At 40.9% G+C, this 23,591-nt stretch overlaps 1 protein-coding gene across 3 annotated transcripts in view; it reads right to left on the bottom strand.

The window, feature by feature from the left end:
- The window catches only part of TJP2 (tight junction protein 2), a 151,149-nt gene that overhangs the window by 69,263 nt on the left and 58,295 nt on the right, over window positions 1-23,591 (bottom strand). For 2 of the 3 annotated variants that reach the window (XM_081278790.1, XM_081278792.1), the window contains exon 1: window positions 21,362-21,602. The exons of the other annotated variant lie outside the window; for it this stretch is intronic. In XM_081278790.1, the coding sequence (XP_081134916.1) occupies window positions 21,362-21,421 (60 nt within the window). In that variant the 5' untranslated portion in view covers window positions 21,422-21,602. Of the gene's footprint in view, window positions 1-21,361; window positions 21,603-23,591 lie in introns of those variants that run through there. 3 annotated transcript variants of the gene reach the window in all.

Genomic DNA, 23,591 nt, shown 5'->3' with positions numbered 1-23,591 from the left:
ATACAAAACAACATCCCAAGGCTTCCTCAAGCTGTAACATTACTAGCTAAAATATTTATAGACATCTGGGTCAGAAATATAGATATTATAGTTAGGGCTGGGAGTGTAGCTCAGTGGTAGAATACTTGCCTAGCAAGCACAGGGCCCTTGTCACACAAATATATATAATTGGCTGTTATGAATATACTTAAGACCAAAGATTTTTGCTGAGGATGTGAATTAGGTCACTACCCAGAAGAAGCTCCCCTCCAGCTCTATTTTCTACTCGCCAAACACTGAAACTCTTTGTTCATTGTATCAGACACTGTAAACTGTTTGGACATCCATTGTTAGCCCTGGCAGACTCCAAGTCTGGAGAAAATGAGATAAAAAAGGATTCTGTCAATATATTTCTAGCACATTCAAAAATCTAAGCAAGCTCTGCAAATAACCACGAACCGCTAACCCAGTGGCTGAAATAAAATCTCTGGTCAGACATATCTTTGCACTTAGAAATCTGCCCTCCTTATCAATTCAAATTTCCCTACAAGAAGTATTCAGAAGTAATTCTGTAGATGTCTAAAGTGTTACACAGCCAGATTCTCACTCCCTTTAAAGAAGTTACAAATACAGGGTTAAAGTAGGTCAGAGTTATAGGTAAAATTATTTGAATGAGAGAAGATTCGCTGATTTTTTTTTTTTTTTTTTGCAATGTTGGGATTGCTGACTTTAAAGTAAAGTTCAGTTCTTTCCACATGTGACAGGACAATGCCAAAACTGATAAGATTTTTAAATGTCTTTAAAGCAATACATTATGGCTCATCCTTTGCAAAACAAACTCAAAATATTTAGGACAGACACTATTGATAAATGTCTCAGTAGACCAGAGCAATCTGTCAGCATGAGATCTGAGGCACAAACTAGGATAAGAACCTAATCTCTTTCCATTTCATTGGTCAAAGACAAAAGAAGTTAAAGATATGGGGAGTTATCAACCAGTTACACACAATCTTTCATTTTATTAAAAAAAAAACTACCAAATTTGAATGACTTAAAAAAGAAAGAATTCATTAGGTTCCATAAAGTCATCCATCAAAGCAGTTCTTACAATTAAGTTGCCTTTCATTTTTATTTTTACATTCAATTGTAGGCTTGAAATTTGTGATTTCCTTTTTCTTCTCTCTCTCTCTCTTTTTTTTTTCCTTTGGCAGTGCTGGCTGATCAAACCCAGGGCCTCCTGCAGGCTAAGCAAATGCTCTACCACTGAGACTGAACCCCAGCCCAAAAGCTGTAACTTCTCGAGCTTACTTCTATAGAAAAGTACTTAGATCACAGAGTGCAGATGCAGAAAGTGAGGCCCTTCCAAAGAAACACCGGACATGCAGGCAGCTCTGCCAGCTGCCACCTATACTACAACTGGTGATTACAACATCACAGGATGGATTCTGAGCATGCCTTGCAGAGGTCACTCTAGTGACTGCGGCAGCATTGTGTTCTTCAGAAATAATGATGAAAATAATACATTAAATTGACTATGCACCTCTCAGGAGCCTTCGGCCATTTCTGGCTTGCTGGTACTTCTAAAAGAAATGCCTCCAACTTCTTCACAAACAATGTGCATAAGTTTAAGATCTAGAAGGATGAAGCCAATCAAAAGCAAAAATCCCTTTGTTTTTCTTTATCCTACAGTAGCAGCAAGGTGGATTTCTAAGCAGCATGAGCCATCTCCAAGATCCCTGCTAATACACCTGTCTCAGGGCTCTGGAAGCTGAGAAGACGGAGGTCTTGGCTCCTGGGGGCCACAGCTTCCTCTCTGTGGAACAGATTCTAAAACCAGCATTGGGCCCTTGGTTTTTAATCCGACAGCCTTTCCACAGTTCGGGAGGCACCTAATCCTCCACACTGAGTCTTTCTCGCCTAGAAATAAGTAGAATGATGTGGGTTTTCTTGACTGAACCCTGGGTATGAGATGCCCATTTTACAGCTGGGAAAACTGAATGAGAAAAAAAGTAAATCACCTAACTTCAAGGAAGTAAGCAGCAGGACCCAAGGATTCACACCCAGGGCTGAATTCAAAATTACAGAAAGAGAGTTAAGCACATCCCCACAGATGACAGAGGAATTCTACTCCTTGGAATTTACACAAAAGCAATGGGTACATAGGTTCACTAAACAACCTGTAGGCAACTTTCATAGCAGCTTTACTCAGAATAGCAAAAAAATTGAAAACAACCAAATATCCACCAATAGAAGAATAGATAAACTGTGGTAAATGTATATCCATGGAACAAAAAAAGAACTACTGAATCTCATGTAACAACATGGATGGATTTCACAGAGGTTTGGTTGAGCCAAAGAAGCAAGACATCAAATGGTGATTTGATTTACATGGGCCCTCCCGAGGTCAGGCAAAACTATTCCCTAGGGAGTGGTCAGAAGAGAGGTTCCCTTGAAGGTAGGGGTTATAACAGTCATAGAAGTGACAAGACAGAACCTTCTAGAATGATGGAAAGGTTTAGTTTTTCATGAAGATGGTAATCACACAGGGGAACAAACACAGTTATATAAAATATCATCCAACTCTGGAACAGGGGTAGAGGTGGTGGCTGTACAATATAGTGAATGTACTAATGTGTCATTGAATGACACGCTTAAAAAGGGTTAAAACGGTGGCTTTACCATTATGTGTATTTTACCACTGAAGGAAATGGAGACTTACAAAACCCTCAGGGAAAAGAGGGAGCTCAGGAATCTGACCTGTTGCAATCTCCCTGAACTGCCAAAATCCCCCTGCCCACCAAAAGTAACTGACCAACTCCTCCCATGACCTGGCCCTGCTAAATCCTATAAAACTCAGACCCTTGCTGTAGCCTATCATCATTTTCCCCTTGAAAATGTGCCCCTCCCCTGTTTAATAAAGCATCGCTGAGCTGTTGAGAACTGTCCCCATTTCTTTTTCTTTTTGTATTCACTTTCATTTGCTTCCATTTGGTATCAAAACCAGGGACAGGGGGCTGGGGATGTGGCTCAAGCGGTAGCGCGCTCACCTGGCATGCGTGTGGCCCGGGTTCGATCCTCAGCACCACATACAAACGAAGATGTTGTGTCCGCCAAATACTAAAAAATAAATATTAAAATTCTCTCTCTCCCTCTCTCTCACTCTTTTAAAAAAAAAAAGAAAAAAAAACAGCCACTTAAAAAGATCATATTTAAAAAATGAAAAAAAAAAAAAAAAAAAAAAAACCAGGGACAGGGTTGGGGCTCTCTACCCTTCCCTGTCCTAACAAAACTCTACTGTCCTTTCTCTTTTCATCTCCCTTCCATCACTTTCCTTCTTTTCTCCTGATAGAAGGAGGCTCTTCACACTCTTCAAGTCTACTATAGCTCAACAGTGGCCAGTACGTAACCCGAAATCGACCCCAATTCTGGGCTAGATTTTTGCTATCTTTCTGCCACATGAATGGAGCAAGGACCTGCACTGGGTCCTTTATTGGTGTTGGAGGTGTCCTCCTTCCAACAGTATGCTCTCCGATTCCTTCCTTCTCTTATGTATTCAGACCTGCAGATCAGAGGCCACTTTCTGCCATTTTGTTCCCACATGCAATACCAGCCTTCTCATTCTTCCGAGAGGTTAAGAGCCTTTTCAGTCTCTCACAGAGGCACCCTGCCTGAGACCTTGCCTTTTGGGTCATCTGGAACCTGGGGATCCTCCACCACTGAAATTGCAGGAGGGGATGCCCTCTCATTCTCCAGTAGAACTCTGTCCGGTGATGGGCGACATTAGGGGATGCTTTGATCTCGGCCACCACCCCAATCAAATCTCTCCAACATGAGGGATAACCAGTCCATCCCACAGGACTCCCCATTAGGTCATCTCATTAAAAATTACAAAATTTTCCACCTCAAATCTGACCTCAAAAACAAATGCCTTATTAGGCCGAGTACCCAGATCTAGCCACAATCTAAATCAGATAACCTAAGTCAGTGGCCCAAATTCAGAATTCGGGAACTTTGACCCCCAAATCCTCCAAGACTTAGACAATTTCCTCCAATAAAATGGCAAATGGCCTAAGGTTCCTTACCGCCAAGCTATCTTTTACCTCTGCTCAAGGACCTCATTATGTCAACCTTGATCTGCTCTCTAATTAATTTTCATTGATTCCCAACCTCATAAGCCCCTTAGATGAGGTCCTGACCCCCCAGCACTCTTCTTCATTCACTGCCCTCAAAATAGCAGATGAACCCCCACCAAAAGTAAGTAAAGCTGGAGGCTATAAAGGAAAGGTTCACAGACAGGAATGTCTGATAACTATCAAAAGAGATTGTCAGAGTCACAAGCTTTTTTCTGAGTCATTTTGAGACCTACAAATCTTCTAACCTCCTACACAGGCAGGCTTGATCTGTATTTCTGTGTTTGCTAGTATGATTATCTAGCCCCAAATTTATCCCTCATGTTGGTCTAAAAGATGTAATGTTGTACTTAAAAGTTCTGACTAACTTTACCAAGAAAGCCCTAACTGACACAGATAAAGGGATCTCTACGAAACACAGAGGTAATGCCAAAAGAAAGGTATTTCATAAAAATCAAATGGCATTAGACTTCTTTTTCTTTTTTAAAGAGAGAAAGAGAGAGCATTTTTTTAATATTTATTTATTTTTTAGTTTTCGGCAGGCACAACATCTTTGTTTGTATGTGGTGCTGAGGATGGAACCCAGGCCACACACATGCCAGGCGAGCGTGCTACCGCTTAAGCCACATCCCCAGCCCTGGCATTAGACTTCTTAACTGCAGCTCATGAGGACATCTGTGACATTATAAAAACTAAATGTTGCATCTAGTAATTCTATCAAATGGGCAACCTGTGCTGACCCCCACATGCTTTCTTTTCCAAGAAGCAATTTACCTACAGCCCTGCCTGGCCTCTGTGGACAGGATACGTCACATTCCTTAGAAAATTACCTGTTCACTGCAGGAGAAATGCAGGCCCTTATAAATAATGTGGAAAAGAGAAACACAAGTTTCCTGGAAGGAGGAGACTTTTGTGACCAGATTCTGAAACTCTGGGAGATAACGATAGTTCCTCCTAGCTATACAAATCTGTAAGAATGTATGGTTAGGAATCCAATTAGAACTGGGCAGCATGGGCCAAGGTAAACTAGAGTTCCCATGACAGTGGGAACTTGAAAGTCTGATGTCACCCTAATGTCAGTCAAAAGTCAAGAGGTGAGTGGGTTAGATACTCCTTCAACCCAGTGTTGGGAATGTCGGTCCTGATTTGCTCAGTTTGGGCTGGGGATGTGGCTCAAGTGGTAGCGCGCTCGCCTGGCATGCGTGCGGCCCGGGTTCGATCCTCAGAACCACATACTAACAAAGATGTTGTGTCCGCAGAGAACTAAAAAATAATAAATATTAAAAAAATTCTCTCTCTCTGATTTGCTCAGTTTCTTTTCTGTGGGAGAAATTTGGTGTGTAGGACAGAGGAAGGCTTGAGACAACTGAAGGCGCTGGCCAGGGCCACCTCCTGGTGCTGCACAAAGGTCTCATGACCCAAATCTGACCCTGACAGCCCTCAGGAGTACCAAATATCAACCATTATCTGTATCTCTTTTTCTGACCGACTTGGCCCAATAGTGGAGGGCACCCTCGCCTAATGGATCTTGGATCCTGAGATGAAATCTCAGTCTGATCTGAGGTCTCTAGGAAAGAGGTGAATCATTAATCCCCAGAGAGTGAGTCAAGCAATCTCTCCCTCTTCAGCAATGCTTCCACCTCAGTTCTGTCCACACTGTCTGCCTCTTAAACAGGGACCCATTATGAGAGATTCTCAAGATAGAGCACCCCTTGGGGCTGGGGATGTGGCTCAAGCGGTAGCGCGCTCGCCTGGCATGCGTGTGGCCCAGGTTCGATCCTCAGCACCACAAACAAAGATGTTGTGTCCGCAGAGAAATAAAAAATAAATATTAAAAAATTCTCTCTCTCTCTCTCTCTCTCTCTCTCTCTCTCTCTCTCCCCTCTCTCTTTAAAAAAAAAAAGAATTAAAAAAAAAGATAGAGCACCCCTAGCTTAAAAATTAGACTATCTTCTCTAGACTCTCATAAAACATATTTTCTTCTGTACTCCCCTCATCTAATAGGAAAAAACAAACAGAAAACAAACAGAAAATCTGTCTCAGTCAATTAGAGTAAAACTACCCTGCATTTGTCCTAGCTCAGGAATCCAAATTATTCATTTTCTCTAGTGGAGATATCACCCAGAGCACTAACAGGCTACCTCCCACTTCAAATTGAGGAGCATAATATGAAATCATGGTCCTGTGAGTATGAGACCTCAGAAGGAAAAAGGGAACATGTAAGAAATTTTAAGGGGACAACTAGCTGGCAAATGTCCTCCTTTAAATTAAAAAACAGTTACCAAGAAGTTAGTATTCTCCATTCTGAGTGAGGTCCCCGCCAGAGGTCATGAAAGGAAAGGCAGAAACTGCTGACCCCTAGAGGCTGTGGGATTGGGGAGATATCCCCTAGCCAAAGAGAAACTGTTCTCACACAGATGCCTATGTTATGTCCTGGTTTGTTGTTGTTGTTGTTGTTCAGAGAGGAGCCTTGTCCTCAAAAGTAGGGGATGACCAAATCACAGTTGAGATAAAGGAGATGCCTAATAATTTTCCACATCCAACCTAACCTGATTACCAACTAGGGAAATGAAAAAGGGTCTCAGGAAGAAACAAACTATAGAATACACCTTATGAAACTCATTTTATAAATCATTTATAACCATAAAATGGTTAAAATGCCCTATGTATGAAGTTTTGCTTCTCAAACTGAAAACAGAGTTTCCCTGACTTCTTAACTTCTCTATCTCCAAGATTTTTATCTCTAAGGCTTGGCAGAACTTGCAAGTCTTACAAGGCTTACAGAGGTGATTGCCCAAAACTGGTTAGAGGAGAAAAAAAAAGTGTCACTTTTACATCCAAGCTGCTTGTGAGACCTAGATGGCTGGCTATCTTATCTCCTCTTAGCAATCTATCATGCTGCTTTCTTAACAAGTCCCTCCCTAAACACTACAGCACAGGGAGGGAAGATGGAATGATTTCATATATACAAGTCTTCTTTACCTGAGAATCTTTACCTAAGAATTTCAGGGCTTTCTCATTCTTTCAATATCCAAACTGTCTCTAATCTGAGCCAAAAGTAAAGATGTTCTGCATGCTCCTTTAATTATGGCCATGTCATTTTATTTAGAACTCTGTTTTTCTTTTCTTTTTTTTTTTAAATTCTGTTTTTGAGCTTATGGTTTTATGGTGAATTCAATTTGATTCTGTCTGCCTACATTAAAAATATTTTTCTGATCAGTCTATTTTATCTAACTTTAGAGGTTTTGATACTCTGTCATTATTCAGAGGCCAAATTTTTAAGTTAGCTCTCAAATACATTGGAGAATCTCTTTTTACAAAAAACCTAAAAAAAAAAAAAAAAGGACATAGACACAGTGATATTGGGAATAAATCTGATAGCCATTGAGGATAAGTGGCCACCTGAATCTCAGCGACTACCATGGCTGTTATACTTTACACCTAGCATTTCCAACTATACAAGAATCTGTATAAGTCATTATGTGAAAGTCTGATAAGCTCTATTTTAATTTCTAACAATTTAAATCTAAGAGAGGCTTTAATAAACATCTGTAGCTTTGCCTCCTACTGTGGAGATCTACCTACAAACAGCTATAAGATCTTGGTTTCCTTTCTATTTTATGTATGAATTCCCACCAGTGTATTGTGTTTTTGTGACTACATATGTGCTTGTGTCCACATACCATGTGCATGGTTATCAAAATTGACGTATAGATAAATGAGCACTCATACATTAAAATTTAAAAGATAAAAGGCTCCAAATACCTTTTAGTTCATGTTACTTTAAAAGTTCAATTTAAATAAGGTAAACAGATAAGAGTAAAGATGTCTTTAAAATTACTAACTCACAAGGTTTTCTAAGTGGTCAGACAATTAACAGAGTGTTGGTTTCTACAAAATGTCTAGAATGCCATACCAATTATTTCTAAGATTTTTCTTCAACAGGAAACTTGTCTGATATCTTGGATTTTACAGTTAAAAATTAGTAAATTAGATTTAACACCACATCAAATTTCTTGTGTCTGTTAAGTTTTACTATTTACATAGAAACTAGTCTTAAAGGAATTAGGGTGTGTACAACTCTAGTTTAAAAAAAAAAACAACTGTTCTTTTAGAGTATTACGCTACATTACAGATTCTAAACTTTGAAAGCTAAAGATGTTTAATATAAGAACATCAGTGTAAACATGGAACTGTTACTGGCTTCTTTGTCATATCTTCCAAGTATATAAGTCTTTATAAAGTTTAAAAGAACATTTTATCAAGCTGGTGTTCTTCAACCTAAAGTTTAAAGTAAAGGTTTGGGATTACAAAAATTATGTTTCTTAGTTAATAGTTATTACACAAACTAAATGTTTTTACTCTTGTTAATTTCAGTTTGTATTTTCCCTATAAACCTTAACTGTTATCTTTCTTTTAGTGCCTTATAGAAGTACAACTTCTAATATAACAATCTAAGTTAATTTGAGATAACAGGCCATCACCTACAGGACAGACAGGATGATGTAAGGCTAATTTCCAGTACTAATACTGACCCCAATTAAACAGAAGTGGTAAATAACTATAAAGTTATAGACTTTAAAGGTAAAACCCAGTAATCTTACTTTAACACTGAAACTGACTTGCTGCATGTTTAAGAACAAAGCTTACAGACTAAAGTCAAGGAAATAAAAGGGCCAAAAAAGAGAAAATAGCCAACATTTGGCTCTTGACCTCTGAGTCAGCTCAAACCCAGGGAACAAGAGGAGTTCTTTAAGGGCTTTGTGAATCTGGGCCACATGACCTCCCAATCAGGGACATCAATGAGACCCTTGAGAACAGAAAGCCAACCAGTGCCAAGAGGAGGGTCATTGGAGATGACCAAGAGGAGCCACATGGTCAAGGAGACCCTGATCCACCTTGGCAGATGGCACTAAAGGAGCTAAGAGGCTGCCCTCAAGTTCCCAAGAGTGACCCCCTGAGGGAACAAGGTCAATTTGACCAGCTTAGTCTTAAACGAGTAGGAAAAACAGTTATAACTAAAGTACAGCCATACCTGGGCATGTAAAAGACAAGACTATAGTTCTTTTAATGGCACTTAAGACATACACTGTGTCAGCCCCACAGCCCTGATGCCCCTACCCTCAATTCTGAGACATTTTTCCTTTGTGAGACTCAGATTTACCCCTGCCTACCAAAGATAAGACTGGTATCTGTACCTTGGTCTTGTTTATTCCTCAAATTGATGTTTTTTACCTAACAACCAAAGTTTGCCTATCCTGATAACAGTGTCCACCAGACACAAGGGGGCCCTTCAGTTCATTCCCTTATTCACAGGGCTAGAGAGATTGGCACAGGGGCAGTGAGATTAGGAATCTCTATTCACTACTATAAAAAGTTGTCACAACCACCTACTGAAGATATCCAACAGTTCTGATTCAGTGCTGGCTTTACAAAATCAGATTCCCTGGCATCTGTCATCCCACAAAATCATCGGGTCCTAGATCTTCTTAGTACAGACTGAGGTGGCCTCTGTCTCTTCCTCCGGGAGGAAGGTTGATACTATGTTAATAAGTCAGGAATAGTAAAGGATAAGATGAGAAAGCTAAAGGAACAAGCTGCTAACCTAGCAAATATCTCCTCCTCCCCTCGGTAGTGGGGAGGACTTCTGACCTGGTTTGGCCCATTATGACCCCCATTCCCCTGATCTATTTCTCTCCCTTCTTTCATGTTTCATTAATCTTGTCCAGAGGTTTCTAACAGAATGTGCCTCTACCATCTTCAGGGCCACCATCCAAGAACACGTGAATGCTATGTTCCTCCTTCAGACTCTAGAAGATGTCCCAGTGATACCTCTTCTCAGCAGGAAATACCCAGATATGATGATGTCACCCCAATTCATTATACCTCTTTTAGAGCCTAGAATGAAGGAAATGGAAGATCTCCAAAACCCTTGGGGGGAAAAGGAGCTAAGGAGTCTTACTTGTTGCAATTTCCCTGATCTGCCCAAATCCTCCTGCCAACCAAAAGTGAGCCGGCCAAAAGTAACTGACCAACTCCTCCCATGACCTGGCCCTGCTAAACCCTATAGAACTCAGATACTTGTTGTAGCCTGTTGCCATTTTCCCCTTGTAAATGTATCTCTCCAACAGATCAGTGATGCTGATCTGTTGAGGTCTGTCTCTGTTTCCTTTCTTTTTGTATTCACTTTCATTTGCTTTCAAACACACACACACACGCACACACACACAAAAAAAAAAAATTCCTGAGTTTTGGCACCAAAAAGCAGAACGCAAAAAAAAAAAAAAAAAAAAAAAAAAAAAATTCATCCAGCTCTCCACTTGATATTGAAATATAAATTTAAATAAATGTGTATTTAAACTATACTATAATAAAATACCATAAAATTTATAACAGAAAATGTGTCACTCTGAGTAAGGATGCGAAGACAGACCAGAGGTACTACTGTTTATCTGAGAAAAAACTCAATGGAGACATTTCAGATGCATTTTTTTTAATAACAGCTGATGGTGAATTCCATCTACTTCTTTTGCTCTTTCCTGACGCTCCACTTCCCAGAGTCATCTGCCAAATTGTGCATTTAACTAGTGTAAGTAGACTGAAAATATATATCTCCTGAACCTTTGACTAAAATTTGCATTTAGAGCTAGGCATGTTAACTCAGTAGCATTATATAGGATGTATAAAACCCTGGATTTCCACCCCCAGAACCAAAAAAAATAAGTAAATAAACAAACAAGGCAAGGTGTTTCATGTCTGTAATTCCAGTTACTTGGAAAGCTAAGATAAATGAATTGAAAGTTGGGGGCCACCTTGGGTAACTTAGCTCAAGATAAAGTAAATCCAGCAACTTGGGAGGCTAAGGCAGGAGGATCTTGAGTTCAAAGCCAGCCTCACCAACCTAGTGTGGCTCTGAGAAACTCAAAATAAAAAAATAAAAAGGACTGGAATGTGACTCAGTGGTTATGTACTCCTGGGTTCAGTCCCCAATACAAATAAATAAAAAAATAAAATAAAAGGGACCAGTCAGAATGGCAATGATCAACAATACTAATAATAGTCAGGCATGATGGTGCAACCCTATAATCCCAGCAACTTGGGAGGCTGAGGCAAGAGGATAAGGAGTTCAAAGCCAGCCTCAGCAATGTGGTGAGGCCCTAAGTAACTCAGTGAGACCCTGTCTCTAAATAAAATATAAAAAGGGCTGGGGATGTGGCTCAGTGGTTAAGCACTTCTGAGTTCAATCCTCCGGTACCAAAAAATAACAATATAAATAATAATCAGTTCTGAAGAGGATATGGAAAAAGAGGAACACTTTTACACTATTGGTACAATTGTAAATCAGTACAACCACTATGGAAATCAGTATAGCGGTTCCTCAAAAGACTAGATATGGAATAATCACTCTATGATCCAGCTACACCACTCCTCTGTATTTATCCTGAAGAATTAAAGTCACCTTACTACAGTGATACGTGCATACCCATGTTTATAGCAGCACAATTCACAATAGCCAAACTATGGAACCAGTCTAGGAGTCCGTCAATGGATGAATGGATAAAGAAAATGTGACATATATACACAATGGAATTTTATTCAGCCACAAAGAAAAATGAAATTATATAATTTGCAGGAAAATGGATGGAATTAGAGGCCATTCTGTTAAGCAAAATAAGTCAAACTCAGAAGGCCAAGAGTTGTATGGTTTTCTCTCAAATTCAGTAGCTAGAAAGGAAAAAGGTTTATGGGGGAGGCGGATTTCTCATGAAAATCAAAAGGAACAAAGAGACCAAGAGGTAAGAGGGAGGGAGCAGGGAAGTGCTGTGGAGTAATAGTAGTCAAACTCTATTGTTATAATGTATGCAGGTATTTATATTTAACAACAAATCCCTCCATTATGTACAACTATAATACACCAATAAAAAATATGAGAAAAAAAATTTAAAGAGGTGGGTGAGTGTTAGGAATGTAACTCAGAGATAGAGCACTTGGCTGACATGTGAAGCCCTGGGTTTAACCCCCAGTACTACAAAAAAAAAATTTTTTTTAAATTTTTTTTTAATTTACATTTAGGCTCTGCTAGGAAGGTAGCCACAAAATTGTTCAAGAGGAACTCAGGGCCTCTTCATTTCAATGTCACCACTTGCCTGTTTTTAGACTCTAACAATAACACCAGAAGGAAAAGCACAGATGTTTTTCAGTTCCATTTCTGGAAAATTTCAATGGATGTCTGAGATGCCACAAATCTCTCTCCCCTTTTAAAACTCACCCTGACACTAAACAGAGCAGCTCAAGAAGGCAAAGTGGCTCAGCCTGAAGTTGTACTGAAAAGTTTGCATGTGCCTGATAAGTAAGGCTGAAACTCAGTGACAGCAAGTGCTCTCCCAGGAGTCCATGAACAGAGTTTGAGGATGGTGAACAGGAGGCTGAACTTCAGCCTGTTTGTGAAGATCCTGAAAGAGCTCCCAATTCCAGGCCCACCTCCCCTTCCATGCTCATGCTAAGAAAATGTGGTCCCTGGGGGAGAATTCTGTGGGCAAAGGAAAGGGCTGTGAGAAGCCCCCCAGTATGCAGCTTTTACTGGGGAGAATAGAAAGGAAGAAAATGAAGAAAGTTTCTCAAGAAGCTATGCAAGATTGTTGTGGTGCTGGCCTGGGCTGCGCGGTAAGGAAGATAATCAAGCTGAGCTTCGATAGTACATTATTTAAGCTGCAACTAAATAATAGATGTTTCCATCACCTTTTTTTTTTATACTGGTTCTTTTTGTTATACATGATAGTAGAGTCCATTCTGATGTAATTATACAAGCATGAAATATATCTTATTCTAATTAGAACCCAGTCTTGTGGATATACACAATGGTGAGATTCACTGTGTTGTATTCCATCACTTCTTGAGTTAAACAACTATCATTTTGGGGTTCCCAGTTTTGTTTTGGTTTGTTTGTTTGTTTTTTCTAATGCCTCTCAGAAAGAATCCACTGAACCTCTTTTTTAAAGAAAAAATAAATAAATAAAAGGAAACAAACTTAAAATTGTTGAAGGAGCAAGGAAACACTCTTAGAGCCAACAGAAAATTTTTAGAATGTCCTCTAGGCTTTACACTAAGCACTCAGAGCACGCAGAATAAAGAATTTAGAGACCATCATCAGCTGGGCCTATCGGTGCACATCTGTAATTCCAGCAACTGGGAAGGCTGAGGCAGGAAGATCACAAGTTTGAGGCCAGCATCAGGAACTTAGTGAGGCCTCTATGCAACTTAGTGAGACCCTTTCTCAAAATAAATAAATAAATAAAAAGGACTGGAGATGTGGCTCAGTGGTTAAGTACCCCTTGGTTCAATCCCCAGTATCTAAACAACTTAAACTAAATTAAAAATACATTGGGCTGGGGATGTGGCTCAAGCAGTAGCGTGCTCGCCTGGCATGCATGTGGCCCGGGTTCGATCCTCAGCACCACATACAAACAAAGATGTTGTGTCCGCCAAAAACTAAAAAATAAATATTAAAATTCTCTCTCTCTCTCTCTCTCTCTTTCTCTTTAAAAAAAAAAATAGAAAGGGCTGGAGATGTGGCTTAATGGTTAAACACCCCTGGTTCAATCCCCAGTACCCAATAAAATAAAATTTTTTTAAAAAAGCATCAAATAGGGGCTAGGGCTGGGGCTGGGGCTCAGAGTAGAGTGCTCGCCTCACATGTTTGAGGCACTTGGTTCAATCCTCAGCACCACATGAAAAAAAAATAAATAAAATAAAGGTATAAAAAACCACAACAATCTTTAAAAAAAAAATTAAATATAACTAAGAAACTGAAGATTAGAGTTTAAGCAGAGATTTTGATAAAGTCACCCAGTTAATTAATGGTGTAGCTGATACTGTTTCTATACCATTACAAAAATGTTCTCTGGGCTGGGGATGTGGCTCAAGCGGTAGCGCGCTCGCCTGGCATGCGTGCGGCCCGGGTTCGATTCTCAGCACCACATAGCAACAAAGGTGTTGTGTCCGCCGAGAACTAAAAAATAAATATTAAAAATTAAAAAAAAAATGTTCTCTAAAGTAAACATTTTTTGGTAGGAATTTTGCTCACAAACTATCATCCACTCACTACATAAATGTAAGGAATTCACTCTTCTAAACTCTCAATTAGTCTTTGACTCATCCTAGTTGATGCTACAAGCTTTCCCAAATCAAGTCAATGTCCTTAAGTACTTAGTGGATTTGGGCTCTGACAGCCTCTGGGTTTACCAAGATGACTCAGACCTGGGAGGGGCTCACCACTAATGGGAAGTGACTTGTGGCATGAAGCCGACTTGATAAGAGCTAGAATAAACACTGGGAGGTGCACACTAACCAATCCCCAGTCAAGAAAGTAACTGGCTCCGCCTTTCTGAAGAAGGGTAAGGGAGGAAGCAGGCTCCTGAAACTCAGCTCACCAGGAAGTTCCTTCTCCATGATTCATTTTTTTTTCCAAAACCAGAAATGCTAGTTTTGCTCATTCATTCCCTCAAATAATTTTATTCTGCCTTGCAGATATATTTAGAAACAGTCTTGTAAGGTTTGAAGGAGGGGCACTTGCCAGGAAGCACGTGTTATTGACTCCTCCTTTCCCGGGTGAAACTCCACCCACCCAGGTTCTCAGGTACAGCTATCCTTGTAAGGTAAAAGGTCAGACACTTAACCTGCAGAACTCCACAGCACTTCCTTTAATAATGTCGTAAGAAATGGCTGTCAGCAAGTGGAAACAAATAGCTACATCTGGAACATTATTTCCTCCTGGGAAGAACAATGCTGCTAAAAGGCACACATTCTGGAGTGGTTCACTAATTCCTCCAGATGACTAGAAAGCATTATTTCCCTGTTCACTTTCAACTCCAGGGACAAATTTAAAGTACCAGCAATGTTCTCCAATTCTATCAAAGCTCTTCTGAACCACAACTGGCAAAAATGTAAATGGTTTTTAATCATTACTTACTACCAAAGGAACGACTATCCCAATAATTCTCTCCCACAAGGCATTACAAACATTCCCTCCAAAGGCCTCTGATTTTTCACCAACTCATAAATTTAGGCCCATAGGAATACAGGGTGTCCATGAAATGAGGCATAGAAAATTAAAATTTCCATAGTTCATGCCATTTGTTTCCGCATAAGCATAATGCATATATTTTGTATGGTTGATTAAAGTCTACAATAGAAATAATAATGACCATATTAATTAATTCTGAAGTCTGTATTCACATACACATATGAGTAAAATTTAGAAAACATTATATTCAAGGATGTGACATAAGACCTTGGCCATGATTAATGGTATGATTGGAAATAATCTGGTCAGTCAGTCACGCTTCCAAAACCACAAATATTTGATTCACAGGGCAAGGAGTGCAGCTCAGTAGTAGGGCCCATGCTTAGCACATTCCCAGCGCTGGCTTCAACCTCAGCACTGCCCCCGCCAAAAAAAGAAAATTTATTCACAGAGGATCTATCAGGACTATTTTTACCAGTGCTAACATCACTACTGCCTCCATCCAAACCAGTATGGGAGGAGAGACACCTAAGTAGAAACCATATCCATGGATATTCTAGTTAGGCTTATTTTTTCTTCTCAAACTTAAAATAAACATTCATTATTACACAATGTATCTTTTGCGGCCAGCAAGTCTGTAATACACAATGGCATGCAAGTGTTGAGGAAAGCTTCATTATGTTTTTAGGGTTACACATCTGATAAAGCTTTAACCATCATGCAAGAGCACTAAACAAAGTTATCTACACTGATTTAAAATGACTCAAGCTGGGTGTGTTTGCATATATCTATAATCCCAGCAGCTCCAGAGGCTGAGACAGGAGGATCACAAGTTCAAAGCCAGCCTCAGCAACTTAGCAACTTACTGAGATCCTGTCTCTAAATAAAATATAAAAAAGGATGGAGATGTGGCTCAGTGGTAAGTGCCCTGGGTCCAAGCCCCAATATCAAAATAAATGAATAAATACATAAATAAAATGACTCAAGTACAAGTTACCAGCTGAAGGCTCAGAATTTCTCATAAAGGGCATGTACCATTAGAGATTTTGGTGATTAAAACAGTGTTATCTTGTTTTATGCACCTAACATCAGCGTACATCTTAACTGGTCTTTTTGTTTCCCCCCCAGGTCAAATCAGAATTGTTCTCTACATCAGGATTTCCAGTTCTAGAACAATCTTTGCTAAAGCCTCTTTTATAGATCAACATTAGCTCTATCAAAAAATAAAAACTAACTCGGGCATGGTGGTACACACTTATAATCCCAGTTACTGAGGAAATAGGAGAATCGCAGGTTCAAGATCAGCCTAAGTAATTTACCAAGACCTGCCCTCAAAATAAAAAATAAAAAGGATTAAGGATGGAGCTCAGTGGTACAGCACCCCTGGGTTTAATCCCCAGCACCCCAGGAAATAAACAAAAATTGGCTGGGTGTGTCTCCTGGTGGTGAAGCACTCTTCTAGCATGAACTGAAAACAAAATTTTTTAAATAAAAGAAATAAAAATTCCTGAAACCAGCACACTTTTTAATATACACGTTTAAGACCAAGTCCATCACCTTCAAATTTCCTGGCTTTTCTGAACCATTATGTCTGACATTACTGAAGGTGTGGTCAAAGTATACTTAGAGCTCTCCAGAAATAAATGCCACACCCCTATCTTAGTTAGCATTACCCAAGTTGCAGCTGTCAAGCATCATCTTCACAATTTTGTTTATATTTCATACCATTCATCCCCACAGTTTACAGTTTTTCTTAAAACAAACTCAACTGTTCTACTTAATACTTACTTTTAGCTCATTCTACGCAACCTAGGAATCTAGCCATAAAATGAATGGGTTTGGTACCTGGCTTCATGTTTTCACTCCTGACATACAGTATTCATGCCTAAGCACTGAAAAATAGAATATGTCCCCACAGTACCACCTGCAAGCCTGTGTATACCACACTTCATAAAACACTGCTTAGAGGACAGCAAAAAAAGGAGGAGAAAATGCTTAATTAAGTGGTCAGGTATTTGGGGAGATTGACAGTTTTCAGTATCTCTTCTGAGTTCACAGGTTATCCGTGATGATGAGGCTTAGATGCAATAGAGAGTATGCTAGAGACCCTAGTAGCTTAAAAAAAAAAAAAAAAAAATAGGGGGCTGCAAATGTGGCTTAGTTGTAACATAACTAATGCATCACTGAATAAAAGACGTTGTTGCAACATCCCCATGCAACAAGAAGTTTGAGGCCCTGGGTTCAATCCCCAGCACTCCAAAAACAAAAAGTCCCCGTATGGGCTGCCGTTCATTGCCCAAGCCTAGGCAGAACCTCCAAGGACTCTAGTAGTCATTGTGCATCTCTTAATCAAGTAGAAAAGAATGGAAATAGGCACTTGCCAACTCAGAACTTTGCCTTTTACCCAACAATGAAGGTAGCCTACAAGCTCAGGTGACTACTTTCCAAGGTACAATGCAAAATTGGAACTAGCTATTGCAATATTAGAAAATGGGATTTTGTGCCTGAAAACTTCTTCCTATTGCTATTATATAGTATTATTTAAAAGTTAAATGGTCATACCACCTTAGACCCCTATAAATATATTAGCTATATGGGCTTCTGCTAAAAACACATCATCACAAAAATTCCTTTGGGGGTGAAATAGGCCCTATATAGTTTTTATAACCTTAACATAGCTCATGCAAACATTGCTGCGTTTAGCCCACCCAATGGGGGTTAAATCTGACCTTTGAGTCTGTTTCTGGCCTTGATCCTTGAACTTAGGATTGACAGACTAACTCAATAAATTCTCAGATAATTTTGCTTCCTTCCACTCATGTCTTGTGTGACATACCTCAAACATTACCATACTTCAAACCACCTTAGCCTCCCATCACCAAAGCTGGCTGATTCCAGGCCACCGTGGCCAGCAGTTTTTAGACTGCTGACTATTCTTTTAATCAGTGATGCATTTTACTGAGAATCAGCTCTCAATCTGTAGCCACAACTGCTTAATGGGATTTGTTTTCAGCATCAGGAAAGGAATTCCCTAATGGGTCATATTCTTGGTAGAAGTATGTTGAAAGTTTGGTGATTACTAACCCTACCTAACTCTTCACTGTGCACCACCCACGTCTCAAGCCACTCCCCAACCAAATCTGCATGGACTTTTCAAAGGACAGAACTACTATTGTATGCAGGACTCAAGTACACAAATTAGGCCCCACCTAATTTCAGGATATCTGTCTCCTAAAAAGAAAGCCTTCTAAGGAGAGAAATCCTTGCTAAGCTCAAAAGCTAATGGTGGGGATTTCACTGGCTCCCTTGCATTCAGATATATTCCAAAAGTTCTCACACTCACACTGAAGATAAATGATTGACTGTGACCTTGTCCATGTGCAAAAAACTAGATCAAAAGTTAAACAAATATTGGCAGAAGTCACTGCAAATGGAATTCCCCAGAGGATGATGTAAAAATTCATTTAGTCTTAAGCCTATGCATCCCTTAAAAATAGTAATATTTACTAGTAGAGGGTGGGGTGGAATGTTTACTGGGAAACTAACTTCACTTGTTCGTGGGGAACGTCAAGCCATTAGGAATTTCTATGACTACGCCTCCCAAAGTTCTGTTACTGGTATTAGAAGCCTTTCAAAACAGTGTGAAACTCCTTCTTGTTTTTTTCTTTGGCAACTACTCCTATACTTGTAGATCTCATCTCCCTTATCAACCCAAAACCCTGCACTTAACACCCACACTTAAAAGGTTTTTAGCACCTATTTTGGTTCCTATGACTGGCTACCCTTTACTTAGCACCCACTCTGTGCCAACACACTCTGCGGTCATTTCATTCAGTCCTTACTCAGCCTGAGGTGGAGGCATTACTAACTCCATTTTCTATAGTGGCTTGCATTGGGAGTTGTCTGTTCCAATGCCCTTTCCTCCCAGCAAGAATCCCTGAAAGGTGTGAACAGAGGACAATCCCACCCTTTGTTGTATTCCTGAAATGCAGAGTATGCATCTGTATCTTACACATTCCCTCCCTCACCCTCAGGAATCCTAACAGAGACAGAGAGATCAGAGTCTAAAACAGTCTAAAATGTTCAGGTCCACAGATCTCGAAGCAAAACTCAAGTCTTATTCAACTTTGAATCCCCTTACAGTAACCAGCAGTAAGTAAATACTCATTAAGAATTAACAGAATGGGGGCTGGGGCTGTGGCTCAAGTGGTAGAGCACTTGCCTAGCATGTGTGAGGCACTGGGTTCACACCTCAGCACCACATAAAAAAAATAATAAATAAATAAATAAATAAATAAATAAATAAATAAATAAAGGTATGTGTTCACCTACAACTAAAAAATAAATTAAAAAAAAAAGAATTAGCAGAATGGTATTGAAAAAGTTGTTTGGGTGGGGATGTAGCTCAAAAGTGTACTCGAAGCTGGGTGAAATTGTGCTCATCTATAATCTCAGCTACTGTGGAGACTGATGCAGGAGGATTCCAAGTTCACAGCCAGTCTGGGGAATTTCAGGAGACCCTGTCTCAGAATAACAGATAAAACAAACTGGGAATGCAGCTCAGTGGTGGAGTACCTCTGGATTCAATTCCCAGTACCAGAAGGAAAAAAAAAAGAAAAGAAAAAAAGTTGCAGGAGCATATCAGGGATAAGAAAAAAGTTCATGCATGGTGGCACACACACATCTGTAATCCCAGTGTCTTGGGAGGCTGAGGAAGGAGGATTGTGAGTTCAAAGCCAGCCTCAGCAACTTAGTGAGGCCCTAAGCAACTCTATGAACCCCTGTCTCTAAATAAAATATAAAAAGGACTGGTGATGTGGCTCAGTGGGTTTGATCCTGGATAAGTGCCCCTGGGTTTAATTCCTGGTAAAAAACAACAACCAAAAAAAACCTTTATCAATCTTTGCCAGTAGCTCTGAAAATTCTCAAGAAACACTTCAAAAGTCACTTTTGCCTTGGTAAAGAACACTTACCTTCTCCTGTCTCCCCTACAAAGGGTATCACAGCTCCACGTCCATATTTCTAAATGGCACTCATTGAACTTCACTATCTGCTTGCATCCCCAACAAGTCTGTGTGGTACAGGCATGTGCCTCTGACCCATTTTGTCTTCACCACACTGAAGTGGAGCAGTGTATGAAAACTTACCGAATAAGCTAATGACATTCTTAGGCAGTATTCTAATAACATTTCACCACCAATGCAATTATTACTACTAGTTTCTCACTTTTAACTATATCCTTCCCAGGTGTGCTTGACTTACAGTCTACCCCAGGAACAACCTGAACATCGGTGGACCAGTTCTCCCTAAGAGATTGGTGGCACCCCCAGCTCAGACCACCTAGAGAGTTGAAGGACCGGGCCTCTCTCCTCCCACTGGGATTCCCTGGCTGAGGGAAGGAGTGTACAGGGCAGTTTCTATGAGGGAATGACTCTCCACTGGGAACTTCAGGGAAACCACAACCATTATTACTCAGCTGCCAGGGAGGCAGCTCTGTCTGAGAACTGAAGCGAAAATAGAGGTGGGAGGCTGTATTCCATTACTAAGCGCTGGAGTATTCACTTCCAAGTTCGTCCACATTTCACAAATGTTAAATCTCGTAAGTTGAAATCCTTGATTATTTATAGCTTAATATAAACTACTGTGTGGAAGGGGAAACTTGACAAATAAAGACATAAAATAAAGGAACTGGTGACAGGTAAGATAATACAAGAATACAAAGCATTCATCACTCCCTTGTTGTGGCTTCTTCCAAAACCCCATATTCATTCCCATGGAAAGTAACTTTTATTTGTAACGCGCAGGCAGCTGGTTAAAAAGGAAAATGAGGAGTTTGGTCCCCAGCGAGTTGTCAGTTCCTCTCAAGGACCCATACGTGCCACTTTGCATTAAGTATAGTGTGCCTTGAAACAGAGCAGGAAACACAGGAAAAGAGCAGGAGACGACAGGCACGAGCTGCCTGGGTTCAAGCCATTTCCTCTAGCTGCGACTTAATCTCAAATCCAAGTGACTTTGGAGAAAAAGATCCCGTATTCCTGGAGACCACGAGTCACAATGGGTCCGGCAAAATCTACCCTTCTCTGCGCTCCGCGTCCGGGTGGGAGAATGCCAGCTTTCTCCAACGAAAAGGGAACAACTTCAGAGCAACCCTTGAGCCGAGCCCACCACGCGCTCCCGGGCTCACGCTCCCGACCCCTCTCCCGAAGGCGCAGCTCAAGAGAGGACTTACTCGCAGCCAACCTGACAGCTCCCGCCGGGGTGGAAACCCGCGGTCTCCCCGCACCGGCATCTCGGCGCAGGTCCAGCGTGGGCGCAGTTCTGGGTCCCGCTTCTCCTCCTGGCCGCGGGTCAGTTCTCCGACCTGCCGCCCTGGCCTCCTGAGTGCAGAACGCGGGGACCCACCCCTTTGTCCCTCCTCCCGCGGCGGCCGCGGCGGCCCGCCCCCAGCCAGAGCGCTACGCTTTTGCGCCTGCCGCCGGCCCGGGAAACCCTCAAATGGGCCGCTACCACCCTGACAGCGAGCAGAGGGGTATCTCTCCTACGCAGCGTGCCCGAGGCCTCTAGGGCAGGCCTGGTCACTCATAACGCCTGGCTGGGGTCCGGAGGAACCGGCAGCGGCGGATAAGAGTTCCGAAGCCCGAGCATCCCGCTGCACCTCCACTTGCACCCCCTCGGGGCTGGCCCGATGGTTCGCTCCGCGGCGTGCACCGGAGCCGGCAGGTCCGGTCTGAGCGCGCGCCCGGGAAGCGCTACAAGTTTGGCGAGATTGGGTTGAGCCTGCGGCACTGGGCTGTGTGTCCGCAGGTTTTTCCCGGTGAGGTCACATGGCCGTCCTGTAGAAACACTTTTTGGAGACGACTGGCCTCAGAAAGGCCAGGAGGTGGAAAACCCCGAAAGTTTTCCGTCTCGTCTCCAGGCCTGCCAGGCCAGCGATACATAGTCTCGTTCCCCAAATTTGTCAGCTCAACTGCTTACCCAAATCCTGAGGTATGCGAGGCTCATATTAAATATTAAAACGGGACTCTTCGGGACAATGTACGCCAGGTTACCGCTTTGGAACACAGCCAACAACTCGAATAAAGAGATTGAAATCTCTCCTCCATCGTCATCAGCTTATAAAAAGCTACAGTAGTAAGTCACAAAGCCTCATCCAGCAGGATTCCTCGAATCCAACAGGGTATATTTATTCGTTTCAGAGTCCCCTTTGTGCAATTTAAATAAAAGTAGTTTAGGTGCATATAAATGATTTGGAGAATCAAAACTACACCGATTGAACATATATAATCGTGTGCGTGTGCGAGTGTGTGTGTGTGTGTGTGTGTGTGTGTGCGCGCGCGCGCAAAATTTGGAATTTGAAAGGTAAAAGAACAAGTTGGAAATGTGTTACCTATACTGTTCTTCCCTTAAACTGGAAAGCAAAATACAACTTAAACTCACAAGTAAAAGGTAGAAGGTAAAAGGTTTGGTCGGATCCCCCGCCCCCTGTTGAGATCCAGATGCTGGGATCACTCTCTGAAAAGTTGCTTCACTTCCTGTCTAATCAAAACAAGTTTGGCAGTTTATGCGGAAAAACAAGTCCAGCAGATGCCTCTGAAAGTGTTATGCTTCTGGCCTCCTTTGGAGTAGCTAACCAAGTGCATGCCTTTGGATAAAATGCACTGTGAGTAACATTTCCTACTTTAACTCAGTCTCCCTACTGAGACATTTTGGTCATATTCCTGATGTGAAATGTTACTCTCCTGATCTAAGCATGTATGTATGTGTGTGTGTGTGTGTGTGTATATATATATATATATATATATATATATTTTTTTTTTTTTAAATGGTTTCCAAATTAGGTGGTGCTGACTTACTAGAATAATGATAGCACTTGTGAACTGGTCACACCTTAAGTAATGTGAGTTTATACCACTGGCATTTAAAATGTAGACAAGATCCAGAATGTAGCAATTATATCTGCTGAATGAATCCCTCTTTCTCTCTAAAGTTGGATTGTCCATTATGATGAGCACTTGCCACCTGCCAATATTTACATTTCAGTTTAAATTAACTAATATTAAAGGAAATGAAAAATTCAGCTTCTGAGTCACATCAATCACATTTCAAGTGCTCAATAGCCCACATGGGGTGGGGATGTAGCCCAGTGGTACAGCATTTGCCTACCATGCTCAAGGGCCTGGGTTTGAGCAGCAGCATTGGGGGAAAAAAAAATCAATAGCCCCTATGTAGCCAATGGCTACATATTGGACAGTGCAGATTCAGAATATTTCCATCACCACAGACAATACTACTCCAAATGATGCATATTTGTATACTTGAATACCATCAAGTATATATCACATGACAGCAAGCATTCAAAAAAAAAAAAAAAAACAGTTGTTGGAAAACTTGTTTGAATTGATAACACTGGTTTTGCCAATGGCAGTATGAATCTATGCAGCTCTTTGGAAAACTAATTT

The sequence above is a fragment of the Spermophilus citellus genome (genome assembly GCF_964194105.1).
Source record: "Spermophilus citellus genome assembly, chromosome: 2".
NCBI classification, from domain to species: Eukaryota; Metazoa; Chordata; class Mammalia; order Rodentia; family Sciuridae; genus Spermophilus; species Spermophilus citellus.
The sequence above is the reverse complement of the archived record's forward strand: the minus strand, read 5'-3'. Positions and strand labels throughout refer to the sequence as shown.